The sequence below is a fragment of the Saccopteryx bilineata genome, chromosome 1, assembly GCF_036850765.1.
Source record: "Saccopteryx bilineata isolate mSacBil1 chromosome 1, mSacBil1_pri_phased_curated, whole genome shotgun sequence".
Taxonomy (NCBI): Eukaryota; Metazoa; Chordata; class Mammalia; order Chiroptera; family Emballonuridae; genus Saccopteryx; species Saccopteryx bilineata.
Window position 1 is genome coordinate 326008822 of NC_089490.1, and position 21307 is coordinate 326030128.

Below are 21307 nucleotides of genomic sequence, written 5' to 3' on the forward strand. Positions count from 1 at the left end.
AAGGAAACAAAAAGTTCAAGTCCCCTCAGCACAGCTTAAGTCTGGTCACGTAAGGGTCCTGGAGAAAATCGATTACATTGTTAACTTTGATTCCAGAACCACCAGGATTTAGGGATGCACCCCAGTCTTGGAACCGTGCCAGGGCTGAAGCTCGACGCAAAGCGGTGGGATGTATCCTTGTCGCCGAACAGGGAGCCCCCGGGCAGGCAGACAGATCTTCGCAGGGTGCTCACGCAACCCCAACTGGCCCCAGGGCGGCTTCCACCCGCCCCGCCGCGGTTCCCAGAGCGAGCTGGCGAGTGCGCTCTCGGGAGCCAGGCTCGTGCGCCCAGCCGGACTTGTAGCTCTGGGTGGGAGCGCGCCGGTGGGGGAGCGGCCTCGGAGCTGGCCCCGCGGAGCGCGTCACCGTCGCCGCCGGAGACGCCGCGCTGCCCAATCGGCGAGGCGCTAGGTCGCAGCCCGGGGGCGCAGGGACTTATAAAAGTGCGGCACAGCCCAGCGCGCGGCTCGAGGGCTGGAGGCCGGCGGCGAGCGGGCGCCTGCTGGGCGTGAGCGGCCCGGCGTTCCCTCCCCTCCGGCCCGCGCGCCGCTCCCCGGCGAAGACAGCTGGACCGCAGGGTCCCGAGCGCGGTAGCCCCTGCAAAATGGTCCCCCACTGGGCGCTGCTCCTTTTCCTCCCGTTGGTGGGAGCCACGGAGCGCCCCGAGGGCCGGGAGGACAAGCCGGGCCTGGCAGCCGCCCTGGCCGCACCCAACGCCTCGCATCCCTTCTGGAGCAACTACACCTTCTCCGACTGGCAAAACTTTGTGGGCCGGCGACGCTACGGGGCCGAGTCCCAGGACCCCAAGGTGAAAGCCCTGCTTATCGTGGCTTACTCCTTTATCATCATCTTCTCGCTCTTTGGCAACGTCCTGGTCTGTCATGTCATCTTCAAGAACCAGCGAATGCACTCTGCCACCAGCCTCTTCATCGTCAACCTGGCCGTCGCGGACCTGATGATTACGCTCCTGAACACCCCGTTCACTTTGGTGAGCCCAGAGGGGCCGCGCCGCGCCCTTCCCGGGCCCCCAGCGCTGAGCCGTCCTCGGCGCTCGGTCCTCTGTTCTGCTGCCCACCCTCCACCCCCACCGCGGTTCCTCTCCTCACTTCTCTCTCCCTCTCCCCTACCACCTGTTTTCCTGTTTTAATCTCTTAGCCTCTCTTCAATCTTGCCCTCTCATCTCTAATTTATCAACTCTCTCCTGTTTTTCTGTCTCAGACTTTTTGTCAGTCTCTGCCTCTGTCTGTCTTTCTGTCTGTGTCTCAACGAAATCTTCTCTTCTCCCCTCTCTATCTCTCTGTCTTCATCTTTTTTCCTCTTGTGATTCTTTCTGTGCCACTGAGTGCCTGTGTCTGTTTCTCCTTGCCGTTCTCTCTGACTCTTGTCCAGTTGTGTTCTCTGTCTCTGTCTCTCTTCCACCTTCTAAGCCAGATCCTCTGCAGCTGTGTAATTGAGATCATGGCTTTAGTGTCAGCAGCTAGTTGTGAATGAATGACTGTTTCCTATTTAATTTTAATGTCACTGAGCATAAGCCTATTTAAGAATTGAGCTGTAAATCAAAGCCACTGGGAATGTCAGCAGAGATTGTAACCTACAATTTCTGTTGTAACATCCCCTAACCCCCACCCCAACCACCACCAAAGTGCAGCCTGTTTAATACACCCCCCTCTGGATGCTGTTTTGTGCCACAGCTGAAATATCAAACAAGTGCTGCTTGTTAGTGGAACCTTAGTGCGTTTTCCTAGACCAGTTATTTAAATTGTGGTTCTCTTCTGTGCTTTGACCGTGAGGCTGTGCATGAAGGCTGTGTTGGGGAAGAGCTGGGGCATCCACGCATGGGTGGCGGGGGAGCCTCCTCATTGGCTGTTCAGCGTTCACCGCGTCATTTCTGTCCCTCTGTGACCGGGGAGTGTGGTGTTCATGGATGATCTGAGACTATGAAAGCTTTGACTGAGCAATCCCGACAGTTAAATCTTATGTTTTTGTAGCACAAGTTACGTTTCTTTCAATTGGTAGAATAGCAGTGTAGAATTTGGGCTATCACCAATGCAGTATCTGTTCATTTCTCTCTGCATCTCATTGTTGTCTGTCATATTTTAAGACTACGTAAAATATGTCTCTAGTGCTCCTTAGGAGAACATTGTTCACATTTTGCAAATGAGGAAACTAAGGCACAGAGCTCTTCAATCCCTTGTCCAAGGTCCCTTGGCTAGTAATTGGCAGAGCCATGATGAGAATTACTTTTCCTGACTCAAGTCCAGAGGTCTGTCCACTAAGCCATCCACCCAGGAGTGGAGGGAGGGAGCATTCTTGGACCATATTAACCATCTGCTACTACAAACCAGGAGTTTTTCCTGTCTTCCTTCTAGCCTACGTGTAAAGGATTCTTGGCAGCTCAGGATCCTCTAGGCACAAGCGGAGGACAGAGGCCATTGCTCCACTACAGGCCCCTGCTACCTTGAAACATGAGAGAGGGCATCTCTGGCTCCCTTGACTTCCCCCTTGGTTTCTGACCTGATAATCGGCAGTGCTGGAGTTGGCCTGAGCCACCCAGGATGGAAACTGGAGGGTCCCAGGGCACGGCCTTGTGCAGCTGCCCAGAGCAGAATGCATGGCTAGCTCTGCACAGACATAAGGGTGAATTGGGAGGGAGGCCATGGACCCCAGGCCAGACTGCAGCCAAGAGCTGGCAACCCCTGCTCTGGAGGATCTCCTGTGAAGAGGGGATGTCGAGGTCCTGAGGACCCAGCACACTTCCAGGTTGATCCAAAGCAATGTCGCCTTCAACCTGACCGTTGTACCTATCGCAATCCAATCTCCGATCAGAGCTTCCAAGGTGCTGGCAACCAGGGAGAATGAAACGGTTGAGGGGAGGGTCTTTTAAGGCTTCAGCCAGGTTCCTCCACTGGGTCAGACATTCTGTCTTCAGGCTGTTGTCTCTTGCTGTCTTCTTTACACACTGTATCAGCATAAAGTCAAGCTCTGGTCAGTAGGAGAACAGTTACTTCCAGTTCCCGTGGTAGAGACATTCACAGAGTGTGGTGAAACCTGGAATAGGTCATTCATTCTGGCCTGCTATAGTCCCACGAGAAGGTCAACAGAGAGTTTACAAAGAAAGTGGCATTTCAGAGGGGCCAGGGTAAGTAGCAGTTTTTCAGGTCGAGATGGATGCTCAGTGCAATCAGAGGGACTTGTGAGAACAAAGAACAAAGACAAGTGGCATTGAAGTTCATGCTGTGATGAGGGACAGTTGAGTGGCACAGTGCAGCTAGCACAGTGGAGGCAGGAAGCACCGTGGGGGAACCAGCAGGGTGGAGGAGAAGCTAGGTGGTCCAGAAAGGAAGGCTGGGCCCAGGCTGGAAATGGCCCTGGACACCTGTAAGGCTTCCGACTCTGTCTTCCCGGCCATGATGATTCTAAACAGGAAAGTAACAATATGGTTTAAAAATATATATTCTCGGCAGCATGAAGGCTGAGTTATAAGGAGACGAGACGGGAGGACAAGGAAAGCTGTCAGGAGGCTGTAAAAGGTCCAAGTGAAGGGTGATGGGGGACTCCACTAGAGCCATGGCCTTGGGACTAAAGAGGGAAGGGATCGACTACAAACCAGTTAGAGGTAGCACTAGCTGGCTCTAGTAATGCATTGAAGGTGGGAGGTGAGAAGTAGATGTAGCTAAAGAGTGTGATTCTGTAATGTCACTGGACTGCTCCGAGGCCTTGTGTCGCTCTTCCTTGCCTGTTCCAAAGATAATAAGGTCCATGATCTGCTGGCCCAGTTTCACGATCTGGCCAGACTTATTATCCATGACTCTTCCACACACTGCAGCAGCCAAAACCATTCAACACCGTACTCCCCAAACAGATCCTGGGATTTCCAGTAGAGTGCCAAGGACTTTGTTCTTATCCCCACATGTGCAAATCTGACCTATTCTTTAAAGCCCATCTCAGATGTGTCATGTTGTAGTAATGACAGTTTGCAGTGTTAAGTACTTGTATGGACTAGACATTGTTGTACCTGCTTTACTTGTGGAGTCTCTTGTTTGATGTTCATAACAACCATGTGAAAAGTGTTAGCCCCATTTTATAGATAAGGACAGTGAGACTCATAAGGCCTATGTGCATTGCCCCTGGTGACAGCTCTAAGTGGCAAATACTCTGCTGTGAGCCACTGCACAGTGTTCTTTCTGTTGGCCTGACTTACTCCGTTTTTCTCTATCATCTCTCTGCCCACTCCCACTCTGCATGGTGGCCCCATACCCCTTGCCTGAGCTTCCTGAAGGGTGTTACATATTTTCTGTTTTTCATCCAAGGTATCTGAGTCCTTTGCCCAGACCAGAAGCTCCTTTATCAAAACCAATGCTGGACTCCTCTTGGGCCCGGGACATTACTCACAGGAGCTTCAAGCAGTGACTGAGTGAGCAAACAGCCTGGGCCGATGTGGGCTGAGACCCAGGCTGGCTCCGAAGCCCTTCCACTGCCCCGGGAGCTGGTCTTACCTCCCCGCTTCTCCCCTCCCTGCTCCTGCCCACACCTCTGCAGGTCCCTGGCTATCTTTCCCAAGTGATGCACCACAGGCCTGCCAGTCAGTGTTTGATCACTGGAAGGCCTGCTTAGCCAGCGCTGGAGCCCACAGCCCACGTGCTACCTTGTGACTTTTCAGTTGTGTCTTCCCTGTTATTCTGAATTCAAATGGGCCAAGCATTAATTTTGTTATTACCATAAAATAGTTACTATTTATTTCTATAATACCTTTCTAGCAATCTGCCAGACGTTGCGTCTCACCGTTTATAGACTTTTAAAACACTAAATTCTTACATAAGTCAACAGAGTAGAGATTTTTAAGCCTTTTTTTCCCCACAAATGCAGAAACTGAAGTTCAGAGCGATTACATACCTTGCCCAAGGCCACACAGCTAGAAACTAGTAGAGGAGGGAAGGCTGAGTTACCAGGGGACAAGACCGGAGAACAAGGCAAGCTGAGACAAGGCTTGTAATGATCTAGGTGAGAGATGACGGCAGACTTCATGAGGCCCATGACCTTGGAACTGAAGCCCAAAGCTCATGTCCTTCCTGTGTCCTGCTGGCACCTAACAGGGCTGGGCCCCAGCCGCATGATCAGAGTTTGTGTAGTTGAATGATCGACAGTGAGTCATGCTGGGGAAAATCATGTGTGACCCACTGTCCAGCTGTGAGGAATGGAAGAAGGGAGGAGCTGGATGGTCCTCGGAGACCACGGGGGTCGGGATGAGGAAGTGTCAGGGTCAAGGCTTGTCTGTCTCCTGACCTCTGTGGGCTTGTTTCCAGGTCCGCTTTGTGAACAGCACGTGGGTGTTCGGGAAGGGCATGTGCCACGTCAGCCGCTTCGCCCAGTACTGCTCCCTGCATGTCTCCGTGCTGACGCTGACCGCCATTGCCGTGAACCGCCACCAGGTGAGGGCGCCTGCCCCCAGCGCCCTGCCCTCCCCTCTCTTTCTTTGTTTTCCAGAGGGGATGTGGGGCCCTGGAGACAGTAGTTTAACCCATTTTCAATGAATGCATTTATCTTCTTGATCAGTTTGAGCTTAGATTAGGTCTATTTATCCGTTTGTACTAGGTGCTGCCAAAGCTTATTCCCAGTTTGCTGCTCTAATGAAGACTTGCTGCTAGCATTTTGTGTCTCAGATATTAATGAACGGGCTTTCTGGGTGGAAAAGCAAACCTGGAGAGTCACAGATGAAAAGAGAGCGGTAAAGAATTGCAGGTTGGAGGTAAGGCTCCCAGCTAGGAGAGGAGCATTGCGTTGCTCAAGCCTTTGAGGAGGCAAACAGGCTAGGCCGTGCAGGTGGCCAGAGCAGGCGTTGGGGTGTCCATTGCTCTGCCCCATCGGACACACAGGGGAGGATGTGGTGAAGGGAACTGAAGAGGCCCCGAGAGCGTCCGTCCTGGAGGAGGACGGCTCCGTGGCAGGCGTCTTACACTAACCAGTTCAGTGAACCCGTGGGCATACTTGGGTCTGAGCTGAATCAAGGAATGGAGGCTCAGAAAAGTGCATATGTGACTCTTCCAAGATCACCTGCTTGGCGAATGGTGAAGATAGGGTTAGGACCGAGGTCTGTCGGTCCCACGCTTGGATCACTAGTTCTTGCTTCTCTGAGAAAACTCAAGGGCACCCACAAGGCCAATACCATAAAGGCCACCAGGACAAAGAGAGAGAATTTATTCTGAATAGCTCCAAGAGGTGCCATAAGAACCAAGAGTTGGGAGGCTGCAAAATGCAGAGTCAAAGATGCAGCTTAATATGAGGAAGAGCTTTTTAACAGAAGGGCCGGAAGGTGCACACAGTGCCTGGGGATGTGGTGAGTTTCGTGTCAGCAGCCACGTGTAGGCGAGGTCTGATGGGTATTGTAGAGGAGCTCTGTGCCTCTGACCGGGAATGGGACTTGGCAGACTGGGAGATCTCATTATCTCCGGGGTGCAATGATTGTGACGTTTATATTGCAGGTGCTTTGGTGCAAAGTGTGAAAAGGTTGCACATAAATGTTTCCTACCTTTTCTTCACTTTTTCCCCTAATTCAACAAGAAGGACTCTGATTACCTTTGCCTGACCTATGCTTACCCTGTTTAATACAGCTGACTAGGTGTTGACCCTTGGGGTAAAGGTGGGTCTGAGGAACAGGGGGGAAGTCTTGCCCATGTTGACCCCATTGCTATGACATATACCCAAAGGTGGGGCCCTGTCCCAAAGCCTGCAGAGGCTGTGAGCAGTGTCTGGGGCCTCTGACCCAAGCTTCCACTCCCTTTGGTGACCTGAACGATGGAAGAAGGGGGAGGGGGCAAAGATGGCCAAGTCCCCACATGGAGATGTGCTGGACCTCTTTAAAGCCTGGTCTCTTCCTCTATAAAATCTTGAAGAACTTGAGAGAGAACTTTGGGAGGATCCAGCCAGAATGCCCAGTGTGTCTTGGCACGGGCCCTGAGGTGGTGGTGGTGGCAGTGCTTTATGACCTCTCTCTGTGAGCCTAGACTCACTTATACCAAACTGCGTTTTTCAAGACATAAAAATGATTCTAATCTTAAAATGAGGACACTGTTAAGTTCCTAAGTGTTTATTATAAACTCTTTAGGAGACTGAGTTGGCATACAGCAGCAATTCCAAGATGCTTTTCAGCCTGAAGCCTACAATACTGGCTTTATTACCGGTCTGCGAAGGCTCTGGGGCCCCCTGCAGTTTTAGTCGTGGCTTTTGTAAACAGTGCTGTGAATCCCAAATCAATGTCAGTGCAGCTGTAAATGGTGAGAGTCTCCTCTCCATGACTCCACCCTCAGACCCTCTCAGAGCCCCTGGTGGCCTGAGGGGGTCGAGAATCATGGAGAGATGAGATCAGAGCCCAAGGGGGAGGCTGGCCACGGCTAGTCCGTCTGTCAGCTTTGCTGTGGGGGTGGTGGGTGTCCTTCACCCCTCCCCATCCTCTCACTGCAGCCTGGTCCGGCCACGGATGACCTTCAAAGGCATCTGAACTGCCAGGAGTCAGTCCAGATGACACCGTCCTCCTACCCCTGGAGGTGGGCTGTGGGCTGGTGCGGCTCAGAGTCTCAACAATGAGTTAATGGGTACTTTGCTGCATAAATAGAACCTGCCTGCTTTATTGTGACAAGTGAGCTACGTCATCTGCGTTTCTCATTTGCTTGTTTCCAGGTCATCATGCATCCGTTAAAACCCCGGATCTCCACCACCAAGGGTGTCACCTACGTTGCAGTCATCTGGACCATGGCTGCCTTTTTCTCACTGCCACATGCTATCTACCAGAAATTATTTACCTTCAAGTACAGGTGAGATGAACTCAGACGGGGCAGCCCGGGGACTCAGAGGGCTTTGACGAGGGGAGCACGAGCCTCTCTGGCTCCCAGCGGCACCAGTGCCCGCCGCACAAGCCTTTCTCTGCCTCTCCACACCCCATTGCTTCCAGGCCTCTGCCTATCCTCCTGTCTCAAGGAAACTCATTCTCTGCTTTTTCTAATCTTTCCTTCTCAGCACTTTTAGCTTCCTCCTTATTCCCTGTCCAGCTTGTCTGCGAGGCAGCACTGACGGGCCTCTGTGACTGGGAGCACGCGCCCCCTAGACTGAGCTCTGAAATCACCCAGGCTGTCTGCACGGTGTTGTATGAATTCTCTTCCAGGATCTACAAACAAAACCTGTATCTCTGTGTCTGAGGCAGGGCGCTCCGCCTCCCCTACCTCCTATTCATTCTTTGTCCTAGGCTCTTACAGAATGAAAATTTCTTTTAAAGCACTGTTTTTTTAAAAGTGAGCACTCGTGTGTGTTACTCATTTATAAAGGCAGCCACCCCCACTAGACTAGGGTTGGGGAGAGCTGGCTCCATTTCTGAGTTTGTGACCTCGGTGTCCCTAGCACTCAACTTACCTCCACGTAACAAGCCCTCGGCCCATATTTACTGACCGACTGACCGACTGAATGAGTGAGTGCATGAATGAGTTTGAAGTGATTTTTGTTTGTTCATAGTTGCTCTAGATGAGATTCCTTAGAAACAGACCCCGAGATAAAGGAAGGTCATTGTGCCTGTGATTTTCAAAGGAAGTGCTTCCAGGAGTAATGGTTAAGGGCGTGGGGAGTTAGGACAGCCATGGGGGGGGGGGGGTGTAGGGAAGGGTGTATTGGGAAGGAAGCCGCAGCCTACTCCCTAGGGCAGTGGTCCTCAACCCCCGGGCCTCAGACTGATACACTGATACCGGTCCGTGGCCATTTGGTACCGGTCCGCAGAGAAAGAATAAATAACTTACATTAATTCTGTTTTATTTATATTTAAGTCTGAACGATGTTTTATTTTTTAAAAATGACCAGATTCCCTCTGTTACATCCGTCTAAGACTCACTCTTGATGCTTGTCTCGTAAGTTCGACAATTATATTTAAAAATACCACAGGCCTGACCTGTGGTGGCGCAGAAGATAAAGCGTCAACCTGGAAACACTGAGGTTGCCGGTTCAAAACCCTGGGCTTGCCTGGTCAAGGCACATATGGGAGTTGATGCTTTCTGCTCCTCCCCCCTTCCCTCTTTCTCTCTCCCCTCTTTATAATGAATAAATAAAGTCTTTAATAAAAAATAAAAAAATAAAAAAAAATAAAAATACCACAAATTTTATGCTGGTCCCATAATTTTATTTTGTGCATTTATCCACCCCACCCTAAAGGCCGGTCCGTGAAAATATTTTCTGACATTAAACCAGTCCGTGGCCCAAAAAAGGTTGGGGACCATACTGTAGGGAGCTCCGGTAACAAAGATGTGCCAAGAGCCGGCGGCATAGGGAGCTGGGCCTCCCTGTCCCAGGCCTCCCTTGGCCACACGGAAACTCAGCCATGCCTGGCTCTTGGTGGATCTGTGGGAAGTGTCTTCAGCAGTCCTAGGTACCTAAGAAGGTCACAGTGCCAGCTATTTCTTGGAGGCATGTCGGAGCTGGGGACCTGGCACTCTAGACAGATAAAGGGGACCTGAGGGTGTCTAGGGATACACTGCTGGCCTGTCCTGAGACAAACAACACACATTCCTGTGACGTAAGCAAGGCCAAAGGAACACACTGAGGGCCTATTTCAGCTGCCTTTAAAGGCTTCCTCCTGAATTCTAGGACATTGGAACGAATCACGTACCCAGCTTTCCCAGCACTTAGATGCCCCATCTGCCTTTGCACAGGGCTGTTTTTGTTTCTTGCTAACAAAAGTAGAGTTCTTTCTTTTTATCACTAGTGAAGACCAGCAGCCACGTATAATAAGAGCAACAAGCCACATGGTTTGATGAGGAAACAGCCATTTTGAGCTGCCGCCCAGCTGACAACCTGCTCACACTGAGTCTGGACATTTAGATAAGGGCCTGAGCTTAGGGTCCCACCACAAGTGCCTTTCTTTTCCCTGGCCACCTGTTTAAAGGGCCTGTTAGAGTTGAGCCTGCATAAAATTAGTAACCACTGCCTCACCAACCTTGTAAGTATGTAACAGGTGCTAGCTTCCTTGCTCTGTCTCCTGCTGGGAGACGGCCTGGGATGGAGGGCTATCCTTCCCCCGACTCAGGCTCATTGCAGCCCTGCTCTGGGGTTTGTAAATAACACATCTTGTGACTTGACTGTCTTTGGGGGAATGTATTGAAAAGGTGCCTTCAGAGTGGCAGTAGGGTTTTCTCTTCCAAAGTGGGAGCATGGTTACCAGGGGAGCTAACTGCTGCCCCCTTGTGGGTGGCTTGTGCCTCCTCATTCAACAGGTCATAATCTGCATATTAACACTCCAGCTCTGGGTTTCCCAACACACATGGCTATCCCCAAAATGCTTGGAGGACTGGGTACCTTGTATGGAAAATAACTATGTTGATTCCAACATCGCCACTCGCATTTTCAGGACCCAGCGTGTCTGCCCCATTCCTTGGTTCCCCTGTGGAACGGGAATAGGTAGTACGATGGGGGAATTCCTGAATACGTTGTGCCCCGAGGGTGGGTTGGCTCTAAGATGAGGAGCACCAGTGTTGCAGTCATTCATTGAACAGATATTTATTGGGTCTCTATCATGGGCTAGGGATAATGCCAGGTTAAGAGGACACAGAGAGATCCAGGTATACTCCTTATCTTTATAGAACTCCCAGCGTAGTGGAAAAGCCAGAAATGTAGTCAGGCAATTAAGCTGCAGCAGCAGAAGTGCTGTAACAGGTGGCTATGCCAGGAGTCTGGTGGAGGGGAGGCAGTGCTTCCTGGGCTGAGGCCTTTCCATACTAATTGCACGCTGTCCTTCTCTCTCTCTCTCTCTGTATCTCTGTGTGTGTCTCTCTCACCCTGCCCCTAGTGAGGACGTCGTCCGTTCCTTGTGCCTGCCAGACTTCCCTGAGCCAGCTGACCTCTTCTGGAAGTACCTGGACTTGGCCACCTTCATCCTGCTTTACATCCTACCCCTCCTCATCATCTCTGTGGCCTACGCCCGCGTGGCCAAGAAGCTGTGGTTGTGCAACACGATTGGCGACGTGACCACGGAGCAGTACATGGCCCTGCGGCGTAAGAAGAAGAAGACCATCAAGATGCTGATGCTGGTGGTGGTCCTCTTTGCCCTCTGCTGGTTCCCCCTCAACTGCTACGTCCTCCTCCTGTCCAGCAAGGTCATCCATACCAACAATGCCCTCTACTTCGCCTTCCATTGGTTCGCCATGAGCAGCACCTGCTACAACCCCTTCATCTACTGCTGGCTTAACGAGAACTTCAGGGTAGAGCTGAAGGCATTACTGAGCATGTGCCAGAGGCTGCCCAAGCCTCAGGAGGGGCGGCCGCCCTCCCCAGCCCCTTCCTTCAGGGTGGCTTGGACAGAGAAGGGCAGTGGTCGGAGGGCTCCACTAGCCAGCACCCTCCTGCCCTCCCCCCAACTCCAGTCTGGGAAGACAGACCTGTCCTCCGTGGAGCCCATTGTGGCAATGAGTTAGGGGAGGGTGGGAAGAGGCAGGGGGAGGGCTCTGTCCCCAGCTGAGATTAGGAAAGGGCCTGAGGACAGAGCCTGGAAGGAGCCTGTCCTCTGATATGTGACCTTAAGCATGCTGGAAACAAGTTCCTACGGAAGCCACAGGGCTCTTGAGTTCCTAGAAGACTGCTTAGCTTCCTAGCTACATTTGATGTGACATCTGAAAGGCACCTACTGACTGGACACGTTGGTGAACTCCTGCCTGAGAGACGCCATGAGGCGCATCATTGGGGTTCCCTGAGCCTGAGAACAGGACAGCTTCAGCCCAGATGGAGGCCAAGTCAGTCAGCGGGATCCGTCAGCCCCCTCCAGCTGTCAGGCAGCTGCCTTACCGCCCTCCCTGCCCCTGAGCACCCACAATGACACCTGAATACTTGGGTGTGGCTGACCCAGGTGCAGGGAGCTGTGCTTGCAGAAGGTCTGTTGACCAGTGCAAGGTTAGCGAACCAGAGCCAGCACAGGGGTTTTCACGCCTCGCTTTGTGACGTCACTGGACCGGGATGAATCACAATTCTACGGTGGCCTGGATGCCTGACAAGAAAGGACCCGTTTGGTTCCTTAAAAAAAGTTATTAAAACTTTGGAAAATTCAGTAAAGCATAAAGGAGAAAATCACCCTCTTCTCCCACCAACTTCTGATAAGTTATTAGCTGAGGATTTATTTGCAACTTTTCGTTTGTGTGTGTGTGTGTATTTTTCTCTTATTATGAATTACACATCTCCATGTAGAGATCAGCAAGAAGCAGGGCAGGGCAGAGAACTCTTGAGCCTCTCTCCCAGGAATAGTGTCCCCAGAAGCAGGAAGAGAGGTGGGGAGGGACCCAGAGAGAAGACTGTCACGGAGCAGACAGCCGGCCTTCATCTTGTAGTCAGTGGTGAGAGGGGCCTGGCTGAAGTGTCTCTTCTCAGATGGCGGCCCTCTGATGAGTGGGGGAGCAGAACTCCTCCAAAAGACGCAGTTCCTTCCCTCCTTCTGCAATCACACAGGACAGTTGGTGGGAAACATCGCCCTGCTCTCAGAGGAGATGAAGCTGCAGGCTTTCCATCACACGTCTCCAAATCATTGTGAAGACTCCTCACCGCCCAGCCTGTCTAGACAGGCCATTTCTCTGTGTGGTCTGAATAATAAGGCCTCTTCATGGTCAACATCACCCTGGCAGCTTGCACGTCCCTTGTAGAAACCTGTGGCAGTGTGATAAGCCTTAAGGACTCAACCTGCCAGGGAAATCTCGTTCTGGAGGCTGAGCGTTTTCAGCACCTTCCATCTGGTCCCGAGTGACTCGCCATGTTCATCCAGACGAGAGACCGTCAGGTAGAACAGAGCTTCATTCACCGGCCCTACCCTGCCACTCTCACCGGTCTTAGGTTTCTTTCTAGCACCAGACAGACCCAGAAAGCAAAGCATGGATATGGAGCTGAGTGGGAAACAGGTTGGGGGAAAAGGGGTTTGCCCAAGGTTCACTTCAAACTCATGGCTGTTACTGAACTCGGTCCTATCACTTACTTCCCTATAATGAACCATAGGGCTTTGTTACACTGCTTTGTTTATGAGGTTGTTCAAAAGTTCCAGGGTATAAACTTTGGAAAGTCACCTTCTGAACAGTGGGTAAAAACAAACAAACAAATGACCACAGAGGGAGATTCCTGAGCTCACAAGGGAACCCAGGTGGATGTTTCTGTTGTCTCTGTAGTATTGAGAAGTAGGTTCTGGTCCTGTCTTAATGCTGCCATAGAAATTCTGTGAACCAGAAAGAGAACAGGCAGCAGGGACACAGTATCACTTAACTTTGCCCCTGTCTCCCCAAGAGCATCTGGAAAGATGGCCGAGTCACAGGCGAGCTTTTTGCTGGGGAAGGACTCACCGTTGGCCCGCTGGGTTTGAGCCTCCTGCCTATGTCTTGTCTGCCCCTCCCCATGTGCCCTGTATGCCTCAGAGCAAAAAGTGGTTTGTATTTGTGAATGTGAAATTGTAAAACTTGAGTCTTTCCAATGTGCTATAATGACTACTTCATTGTAAATTATTCCAGTCTCAATAAAATAACCTTGGGTGTGTAGACTGTGCTTCTCGGACTTGTGATCAGGCCACAGTTGGCAACCTTCAAAATGGGGACCCACATGGATCAAAGAGCATGGAGATCACCTACCCAGACCCCAAATTTATGGCTGAGGAAGTGTGGACACAGGTGGTGAATAGCCACTGACTCTTGTCTCGTGCTCCTTTTGCCAAGCTGCCTGCCTAGTCCCTTCTCTTGTGAGTGTGCATCTGTGCTGTGGATTTATTATTTTTTTTCTATTTTTCTTAAGTGAGAAGCAAGGAGGCAGAGGGATAGACTCCCACATTTGCCCGACCGGGATCCACCCTGCATGCTCACTAGGAGGCGATGCTCGGCCCATTTGGGGCGTTGCTCCGTTGTAACCAGAGCCATTTTAGTGCCTGAGGTGGTGGCCATGGAGCCATCCTCAGCACTGGGGCCAACTTTGCTCCATGGAGCCTTGGCTGTGGAGGGGAAGAGAGAGAGAAACAGAGAGAAAGGAGAGGGGGAAGGGTGGAAAAGCAAATGGGCACTTCTCCTGTGTGTCCTGGCCGGGAATCGAACCTAGGACTTCCACATGCCAGGCTGATGCTTTACCCCTGAGCCAACCAGCCAGGGCCTATGCCAGGGGTCGGGAACCTTTTTGGCTGAGAGAGCCATGAATGCCACATATTTTAAAATGTAATTTCGGCCTGACCAGGCGGTGGCATAGTGGATAGAGTGTTGGACTGGGATGCGGAAGACCCAGGTTTGAGACCCCAAGGTCACCAGCTTGAGCGTGGGCTCATCTGGTTTGAGCAAAGCTCACCAGCTTGGACCCAAGGTCACAGGCTCAAGCAAGGGGTTACTCGGTCTACTGAAGGCCCACGGTCAAGGCACATATGAGAAACCAATCAATGAACAACTAAAATGTCGCAACGAAAAACTGATGATTGATGCTTCTCATTTCTCTCCATTCCTGTCTGTCTGTCTCTATCTATCCCTCTCTCTGACTCTCTCTCTCTGTCCCTGTAAAAAAAAAAGAGAGATACTATGTGCCTTACCAGCACCTCAAACTTAGTACATTCAAAACTAAAGCCATTACAATGAACAACTAAGGTGCTGCAATGAAGATTTCATGCTTCTCATCTCTCTCCCTCCCTGTCTGTCCCTCTCTCTATCTCTCTCTGTCTCTGTAAAAAAACAAGCAACAAAAAAATGTAATTTTGTGAGAGCCATACAACGACCCATGTACGTTACGCATTATCCAATAAAAATTTGGTGTTGTCCAGGATAGCTGTGATTGGCTCCAGCCACCTGCAACCATGAACATGAGCGGTAGGAAATGAATGGATTGTAATACATGAGAATATTTTATATTTTTAACATTTTTTTTTTTATTAAAGATTTGTCTGCAAGCCAGCTGCAGCCATCAAAAGAGCCACATCTGGCTCGCGAGCCATAGGTTCCCAACCCCTGGCCTATGCTGTGGATTTTAATTCAGGGCTCCATCTGCTCCCTGGTGACTCAGGAGGAGGCGAAGCTGCCACGCTAGCCCTTTGCAGTGTGTGGTAGGTACCTCATTCTTATGTCTATGAGGTTATTTGCCCCATTGGGTCTGGCGTCCCCCTGTCCTACCAGGTGAGCTGGAGAGGAGACTTCATTGCATACGGAACTATCCAGATGCCATCCAGAGCCCAGGAAATTGGTTTCAAATAATTTCACAGAAGGTTGTACATGGGGGAGTTGACCAAGCGTAAGAGAAAATTTGAAACTAAAATGAAAGGCAGAGGAGGAGAAGGGAACTAAGATGTGCAAACACCTACTGTGTGAGATACAATACTGAGTGTGTGTGAACTCATGATCTCATTTACCTTGATAGCAGTTCTCTAAGGACCATTATTTCTGCATTGCCGCTTAGGGAACCGAGGCTCAGCTAACAATCACAGCAAAATTGGGAAAATGCTACCTTCTTGGAGATGAGGTGCTGATGGGGCATGTAGAAAAGAATCTTAATATATATGTTTTGAATCCAGTGTTTTACAAATTTCTTTGATTATGGGCCACTTTGGGTAAAACCTGTTAACTGTCCTAAACCCAGTGCTTGAGTGACATGGTTTGGGAAATGCTTGATAAGGTGGAGCCCAAGTCCCTTTGCACCCTGTGGCCAAGGAGTCCTCCATTCCAGTACAGGCAAGATGTCCTGCTGCCTTCCGAGCTCAGTTCTGGTGAGAATGGACTTCCGAACGAGCCCCCAGTGACTTCCAGGTGGCTGGTGCCTTGCTTGACTGCCCCTGGCATATTGTCAAGGCAAACAAAACAGCTGTCTCAGCTGGCCCAGGCCTCTGAACTCAGCCAGACCCGCTGTGCACCAGGCAGTTGTGACGGGCCTCCAGGGCCTCGGAGCCGTGTGCAGGCTACAGGCTCTGGGGTCATGGAGCCATGCCAGAGTGCCTGGGGCAGGAGAGATCTGGGAAGACTGGGCCCGAGCATCCACCGGGAAACGTGCCTGTCTTAGAGGGTCACTTCCCGTAGAAGATGCTCCTACTGCTGAGGGATCCGGCTGTCAGCACCTCGCTTTGGCGTCTCCGTATACCTGCCCCCCCCCCCCCAGCCCACCATTCTCATGTCAAGGAGTAGTTAGGGAAAAAACAAATAAGACACAGGCAATGCTGGATGCATTTTGAAAAATAAAACAACAGTGGTGTTTAATGTCAGAAAGCCCTGGGGTGCAGTCTCCTTTTTGAGGTTTGTAGCCCCTGTTGCTGAGAACAGGTCTCTGCTGTTTCATGGAGGCAAAATGCTTGTGAACAGAATCCCAGCGAGGAAACCACATTACACTGTCATTGTGTCTCCTTAGGCTCCTCTTGACCCAAATCAAACTTGTCCACAGTGACCAGGCTCCAGGGGACACATATCAAGCTCTCAAGGAAGCCCCTTCGTTAGGCTTGAGATGAAAAACACAGAACCTCACACTTGCTATCTAAGCGTGGTGTGTGTGTGTGTGTGTGTGTGTGTGTACTAATAGGCGACAGCTTTCTCCAAAGAAATTTTTCCGTAAATTTCTCTCTGTCTCCAAATCCAAGTCCTTTCTATTGATATATCCTTGATTTAGCTGGGGGTTTCAATAAAAGAAGGCATGGTCTGTCTCACATCCACTGTGGTGTCCCTCTGAAAGCCAAAGAATGGATTCCTCAGTGAGACTCAAACCGGAGGAGTCCAACTTTAACATATCTGTGGTCCCCAAACCCCAGGCCACCGGTTCATGGACCATTTGGTACCTGTCTGCAGAGAAAGAATAAATAACTTACATTATTTCCATTTTATTTATATTTAAGTCTGAACGATGTTTTACTTTTAAAAAAATGACCAAATTCCCTCCGTTACATTTGTCTAAGAATCACTCTTGATGCTTGTCTCGGTCCCATGATACATTTATCTGTCCCACCCTAAAGGCTGGTCCGTGAAAATATTTTCTGACATTAAATCAGTCCGTGGCCCAAAAAAGATTGGGGACGACTGTCTTATATAACATTCCTGGATGCTGGGACCAGAGGTTTCTGTCCTTGGCTGAGTGCAGGTGGTCAACCCAGACATGGTCACTTCAAAGGAAAAGCTATCAAGCTATGTGTTTCAGAGAACAATTTGTCAGCCAGAGGTTTGATTTTCCTCTGGGGGAGTCTGGACTCTATTCTTCCTTATTATGTGAAATTTTGCTGAAGTGCTTTTTCTCACCTACAGGTCTGTTGTATTAAAGTCCCTGACCTCTGTAGATCCTAGGTATTTGTCAGGCTATCGCTCTGGGACTTCTGATTTCTTCTTGTAGATCCAAATTAAATTTTATATTGAACTCTGATCCTGCAATCATACAAAATCAGTAACTCATTCTAGTAGATTTCTCTTTTTGGGGCAGGGGTAGATTCTTTAGGATTGTTTGTGCACATGATCATGTCATCTGCAAATGACTATTTTTTTTTTTAATACATATAGCATACATATCTTTTCCTTATCTTATTGTATTAACAAGACTTTCCTGTACAACAGGGAATAGAGGTGGTAAGCATGGGTTTCAGATGTTGTATGCTCTAGGTTTAAAATTTACAAATGGTCTCAGATTTTGGCCATTTGAATAGGTATGTTGTGGTAACTCATTTGAACTTGCATTTTTGTGATGACAAGTGACATGGAGACTCTTTTCATATTCTTATTTTCTATCTGTGTATCTTCTTTGGTGAGGTGTCTGTCAAAGTCTTGGACCTATTTTTTTAATTGAGTTGTTTGTTTTCATAGCATTGAGTTTTAGGAGTTCTTTCTAACAGTCCTTCATCAAGATGTGTCTTCTACAAATAGCTTCTTCCAGCTTGTGGTTTGTCTTCTCATTCTCTGGACATTATGTTTCACAGAGCAGAAGTTGTTTTAAATAATTTTGTCCCATTTTTATAATTTTTATCTTCAAGAGCAATTGCCTAAACTTTCTTTGCCACCGTGATCATCCCATCCTTCCCTGTTTGATTACTTTTTATGATTTCTATTTTTTTACTGAGATTATCAATCCATTCATTATGAGTATATTTTCCTATAAAATATTTGAATAGTTATATTAGTGGATGCTTTAATGTTCCTTGTTTGCCTATTGCAACATCTAGGTCATTTTAGAATTGGTATCTATTGTTTGATTTTTCTCTGGAGAATGGGTCTTACTTCTCTATTTCTTTGCCTGTCTAGTGATTTGCTGTCTAGTGAATGCTGATGTTATGTTGAAGAGATGCTGAATTTGATGTTTCTCTGATGAAGGGTTTTGTTGTTTGTTTGTTTATTATGATCTAGGGGGCAGTTAATCTCGCCTGTGGTGGGCAGCAGCTGCAGTCTCTTGTCAATGCCCTCAGCTCCCACCATCCAGTTATCAGCTGGGCTGTCTGGGGCCTTCAGAATACGTGCATAGTTTAGTGGTCTGGCATGGAGTTGGCTCAGCTTGTATTAAGCCTCTGTGGTTCACCCCTTCTGCAGTTTTGTCTTCTCCACAATTTCTCCCCTAACTTTCTAATCACGCCACAATCCTGGCTACTGGCCACCTCAAGCTTCGTGCATCCTGGGGAGTGTTTGCCGACAAAAATCCTCAAGCTCTCAAATCACACACATTGTGATGTTGTATTTTAAGAGCGGACTCCTTTTCCAGTTTCCACATGCCTTTTGTCCCTTTCCAGTGCCTTCATGCAGTTGTTATAAGACATTTTCCCAGATTTGTAGTTGCTAGTACCAAAAGATGAACCTGACCCTGACCCAGCTATTCTGCCATTACCACTCTGAATAGGATTTTGAGGCAGTTTCTTTTTTTTTTTAATTAATTTTAATGGGGTGACATTGATAAATCAGGGTACATATGTTCAGAGAAAACATCTCTATTGAGGCAGTTTCTTGGCTGAGGGTTTTCATACCTAATTAGTAGTGTGAACTTGGCCCCACATCCAACTACAGAGCTGGCTTAGCTTTCTAATTGGTTGTGGGTCTACCCACAGCCCAGGATGAAAGGGAGGCTTCCATGTTACTACTCTGTGTCACTTCCCAGGCCATAATGTGACACATTATGTTTCACAGAGCAGAAGTTGTTTTAAATAATTTTGTCCCATTTTTATAATTTTTATCTTCAAGAGCAATTGCCTAAACTTTTGACTACTCTGTGTCACTTCCCAGGCCAGTCAGTGCTCGAGTTCTACCTCCACCGTTCAGTGTGTGTGTGTGGGGGGGCACAAATCCCCACCCCACCCCCACCCCACGAATGTGGGCTTCATAGTCACAGGGACAGTAGAACCTCAGCATCAGACATGTATATTCAATCTTGATATCCCCACGGGCAGTTCTGATATCAGCTCTGACTCACTAGTTTAATTGATAGTTTACTCCTTGTTTATGAAATCTACGTTTTTCCATTTCTTAGTATTTAACATATCTTGCATCAGCCCAGTCATACATTTTGAACCAAAGTCCAATAATTCATTTTGCATACGCTTTCTTAAAATATTTTTTAAAATCTAACTTCTATTATGTGTTAACTACTTGAGACATGGTATGCAACTTAGTCCATTTAAAATTAAAAGCTTACTTGAGTCACCATACACCAAAAATGATGTGTACATTTCAGACATTATGAGAACTCCAAAAAATTGCAATTTTATAGATAAATGAAAATGTTCAGAAAATATTCAATAAGTATTTATTGATCCAGATAGCCTAAGTGCTAGAAATATAGTAGTGAATTCTCACTGCAAACACTGTACTGTGATGTATTAGTTTCTCTTTCATAAGTAAGGAACAGAGACTCAGAAAGGTGAGGCGGCATTTTCCATATTCACACTGTTGTAAGAAGTTTGTTCAGAATGTCAGGCCCACGTCTTTCTAGTCCGAATGGTCATGCTTTGACCACTATTCTATGTAGCTCTGGGTTTTGCCAAGAATTACCTAACAGCCATTTTTAAAGCCTGAAGTAGACAGCTCAAGGAGGAGGCGGCTTTAAATATCTAGTTTGATACTCTTGGGGATGCTAAATGAACTTGGAGACTCCCTGGGCTACGCCAGGAAACTGCATTAAGTAGATTCTTGGCAGTCACTGATTTGAATTTGTGGCTTTAACAATTAATTAATGACTCTAGAGGTCCATGACTTAGTAATTTACAAACCTGAGGCATGTTTTTTTTTTTTCTCTTTATCTTTCAAAGTTTTTTTATATTGTGTGTAACATTATAAAGATTTCTGAACATGGAAAATATCAAAATAAAAACAGAAGTCTCTGGACCAACTGCCTTTATCCATTGTATCACACTTCAAAGGCAAAGGCAGCTACTTTTAACCATTTTGGTGACAGACAAGTAGGTAGGGTTAATATAATACCTATTCTTTTTTTTTTTTTTTTTTACAGAGAGAGAGTCAGAGAGAGGGATAGGGACAGACAGACAGGAATGAAGAGAGATGAGAAGCATCAATCATCAGTTTTTTGTTGCGACATTTTAGTTGTTCATTGATTGCTTTCTCATTTGTGCCTTGACCGAGGACCTTCAGCAAACTGAGTAACCCCTTGCTCAAACCAGTGACCTTGGGTCCAAGCTGGTGAGCTTTGCTCAAACCAGATGAGCTCGCGCTCAAGCTGGTGACCTCGGGGTCTCTAACCTCGGTCTTCCACATCCCAGTCTGATGCTCTATCCACTGCGCCACTGCCTGGTCAGGCATAATACCTATTCTTAATCCCCTCTCTCTTGAAGCTAAGGGTGACCACATCACAGTTCAGGCTAAAAGTTTAAGCTATTTTGCTGGTGTGAACCCTTCTCCCTTCTTATTCCTGTCTGGAATGAGGATTTAATGGCTAGAGCTGCAACATCCAATTTGTGACCATGAGAAAAGGCCAGGAGAATTGCAGTGATGTTAGCTCTGACAATGAGTTTTCCTGAACCAATCTCAGCAGCTACTTAGTGCTGTACTACTTGTTATGGGGGCTAGTGTGTTGGGGGGGGGGATTTTTTCAACCCACAATAATCAGATTTTTCATTAATTGAAGCTAAAGCATTCCTAAATGGTTCACCACTCTAACTTTAATTTAAAATTGCCCTTTCTCAATTGAAAAATATAAAATTTAAAAATTTCCCTTTATTAAATTATCAATTCTTAGCCCTGGTCAGTTGGCTCAGTGGTAGAGTGTCGGCCCACTATGTAGATGTCCTGGGTTTGATTCCTGCTTAGGGTACACAAGAGAAGTGTCCATCTGCTTCTCCACCTCTCCCCTCCCCTCCCC

At 48.5% G+C, this 21307-nt stretch overlaps 1 protein-coding gene across 1 annotated transcript; it reads left to right on the forward strand.

Moving 5' to 3' along the window:
* Positions 1–519: 519 nt before the first annotated feature.
* On the forward strand, positions 520–13529 carry GPR83 (G protein-coupled receptor 83). Its single transcript, XM_066248365.1, has 4 exons — positions 520–1028; positions 5344–5469; positions 7715–7848; positions 10857–13529. Exons 1-4 carry the CDS (start codon positions 645–647, stop codon positions 11479–11481), a joined length of 1269 nt encoding a protein of 422 aa, XP_066104462.1. The 5' UTR covers positions 520–644; the 3' UTR covers positions 11482–13529.
* The last annotated feature ends 7778 nt before the right edge of the window (positions 13530–21307 follow it).

Excerpts from the sequence above, each read along its gene's own strand:
- GPR83 (XM_066248365.1), top strand. The coding sequence starts at position 645 with ATGGTCCCCCACTGGGCGCTGCTCCTTTTCCTCCCGTTGGTGGGAGCC. Across the intron at positions 5,470-7,714 it reads TTGCCGTGAACCGCCACCAG|GTCATCATGCATCCGTTAAA; the intron begins GTGAGGGCGCCT and ends GCTTGTTTCCAG. Across the intron at positions 7,849-10,856 it reads TTATTTACCTTCAAGTACAG|TGAGGACGTCGTCCGTTCCT; the intron begins GTGAGATGAACT and ends CCCTGCCCCTAG.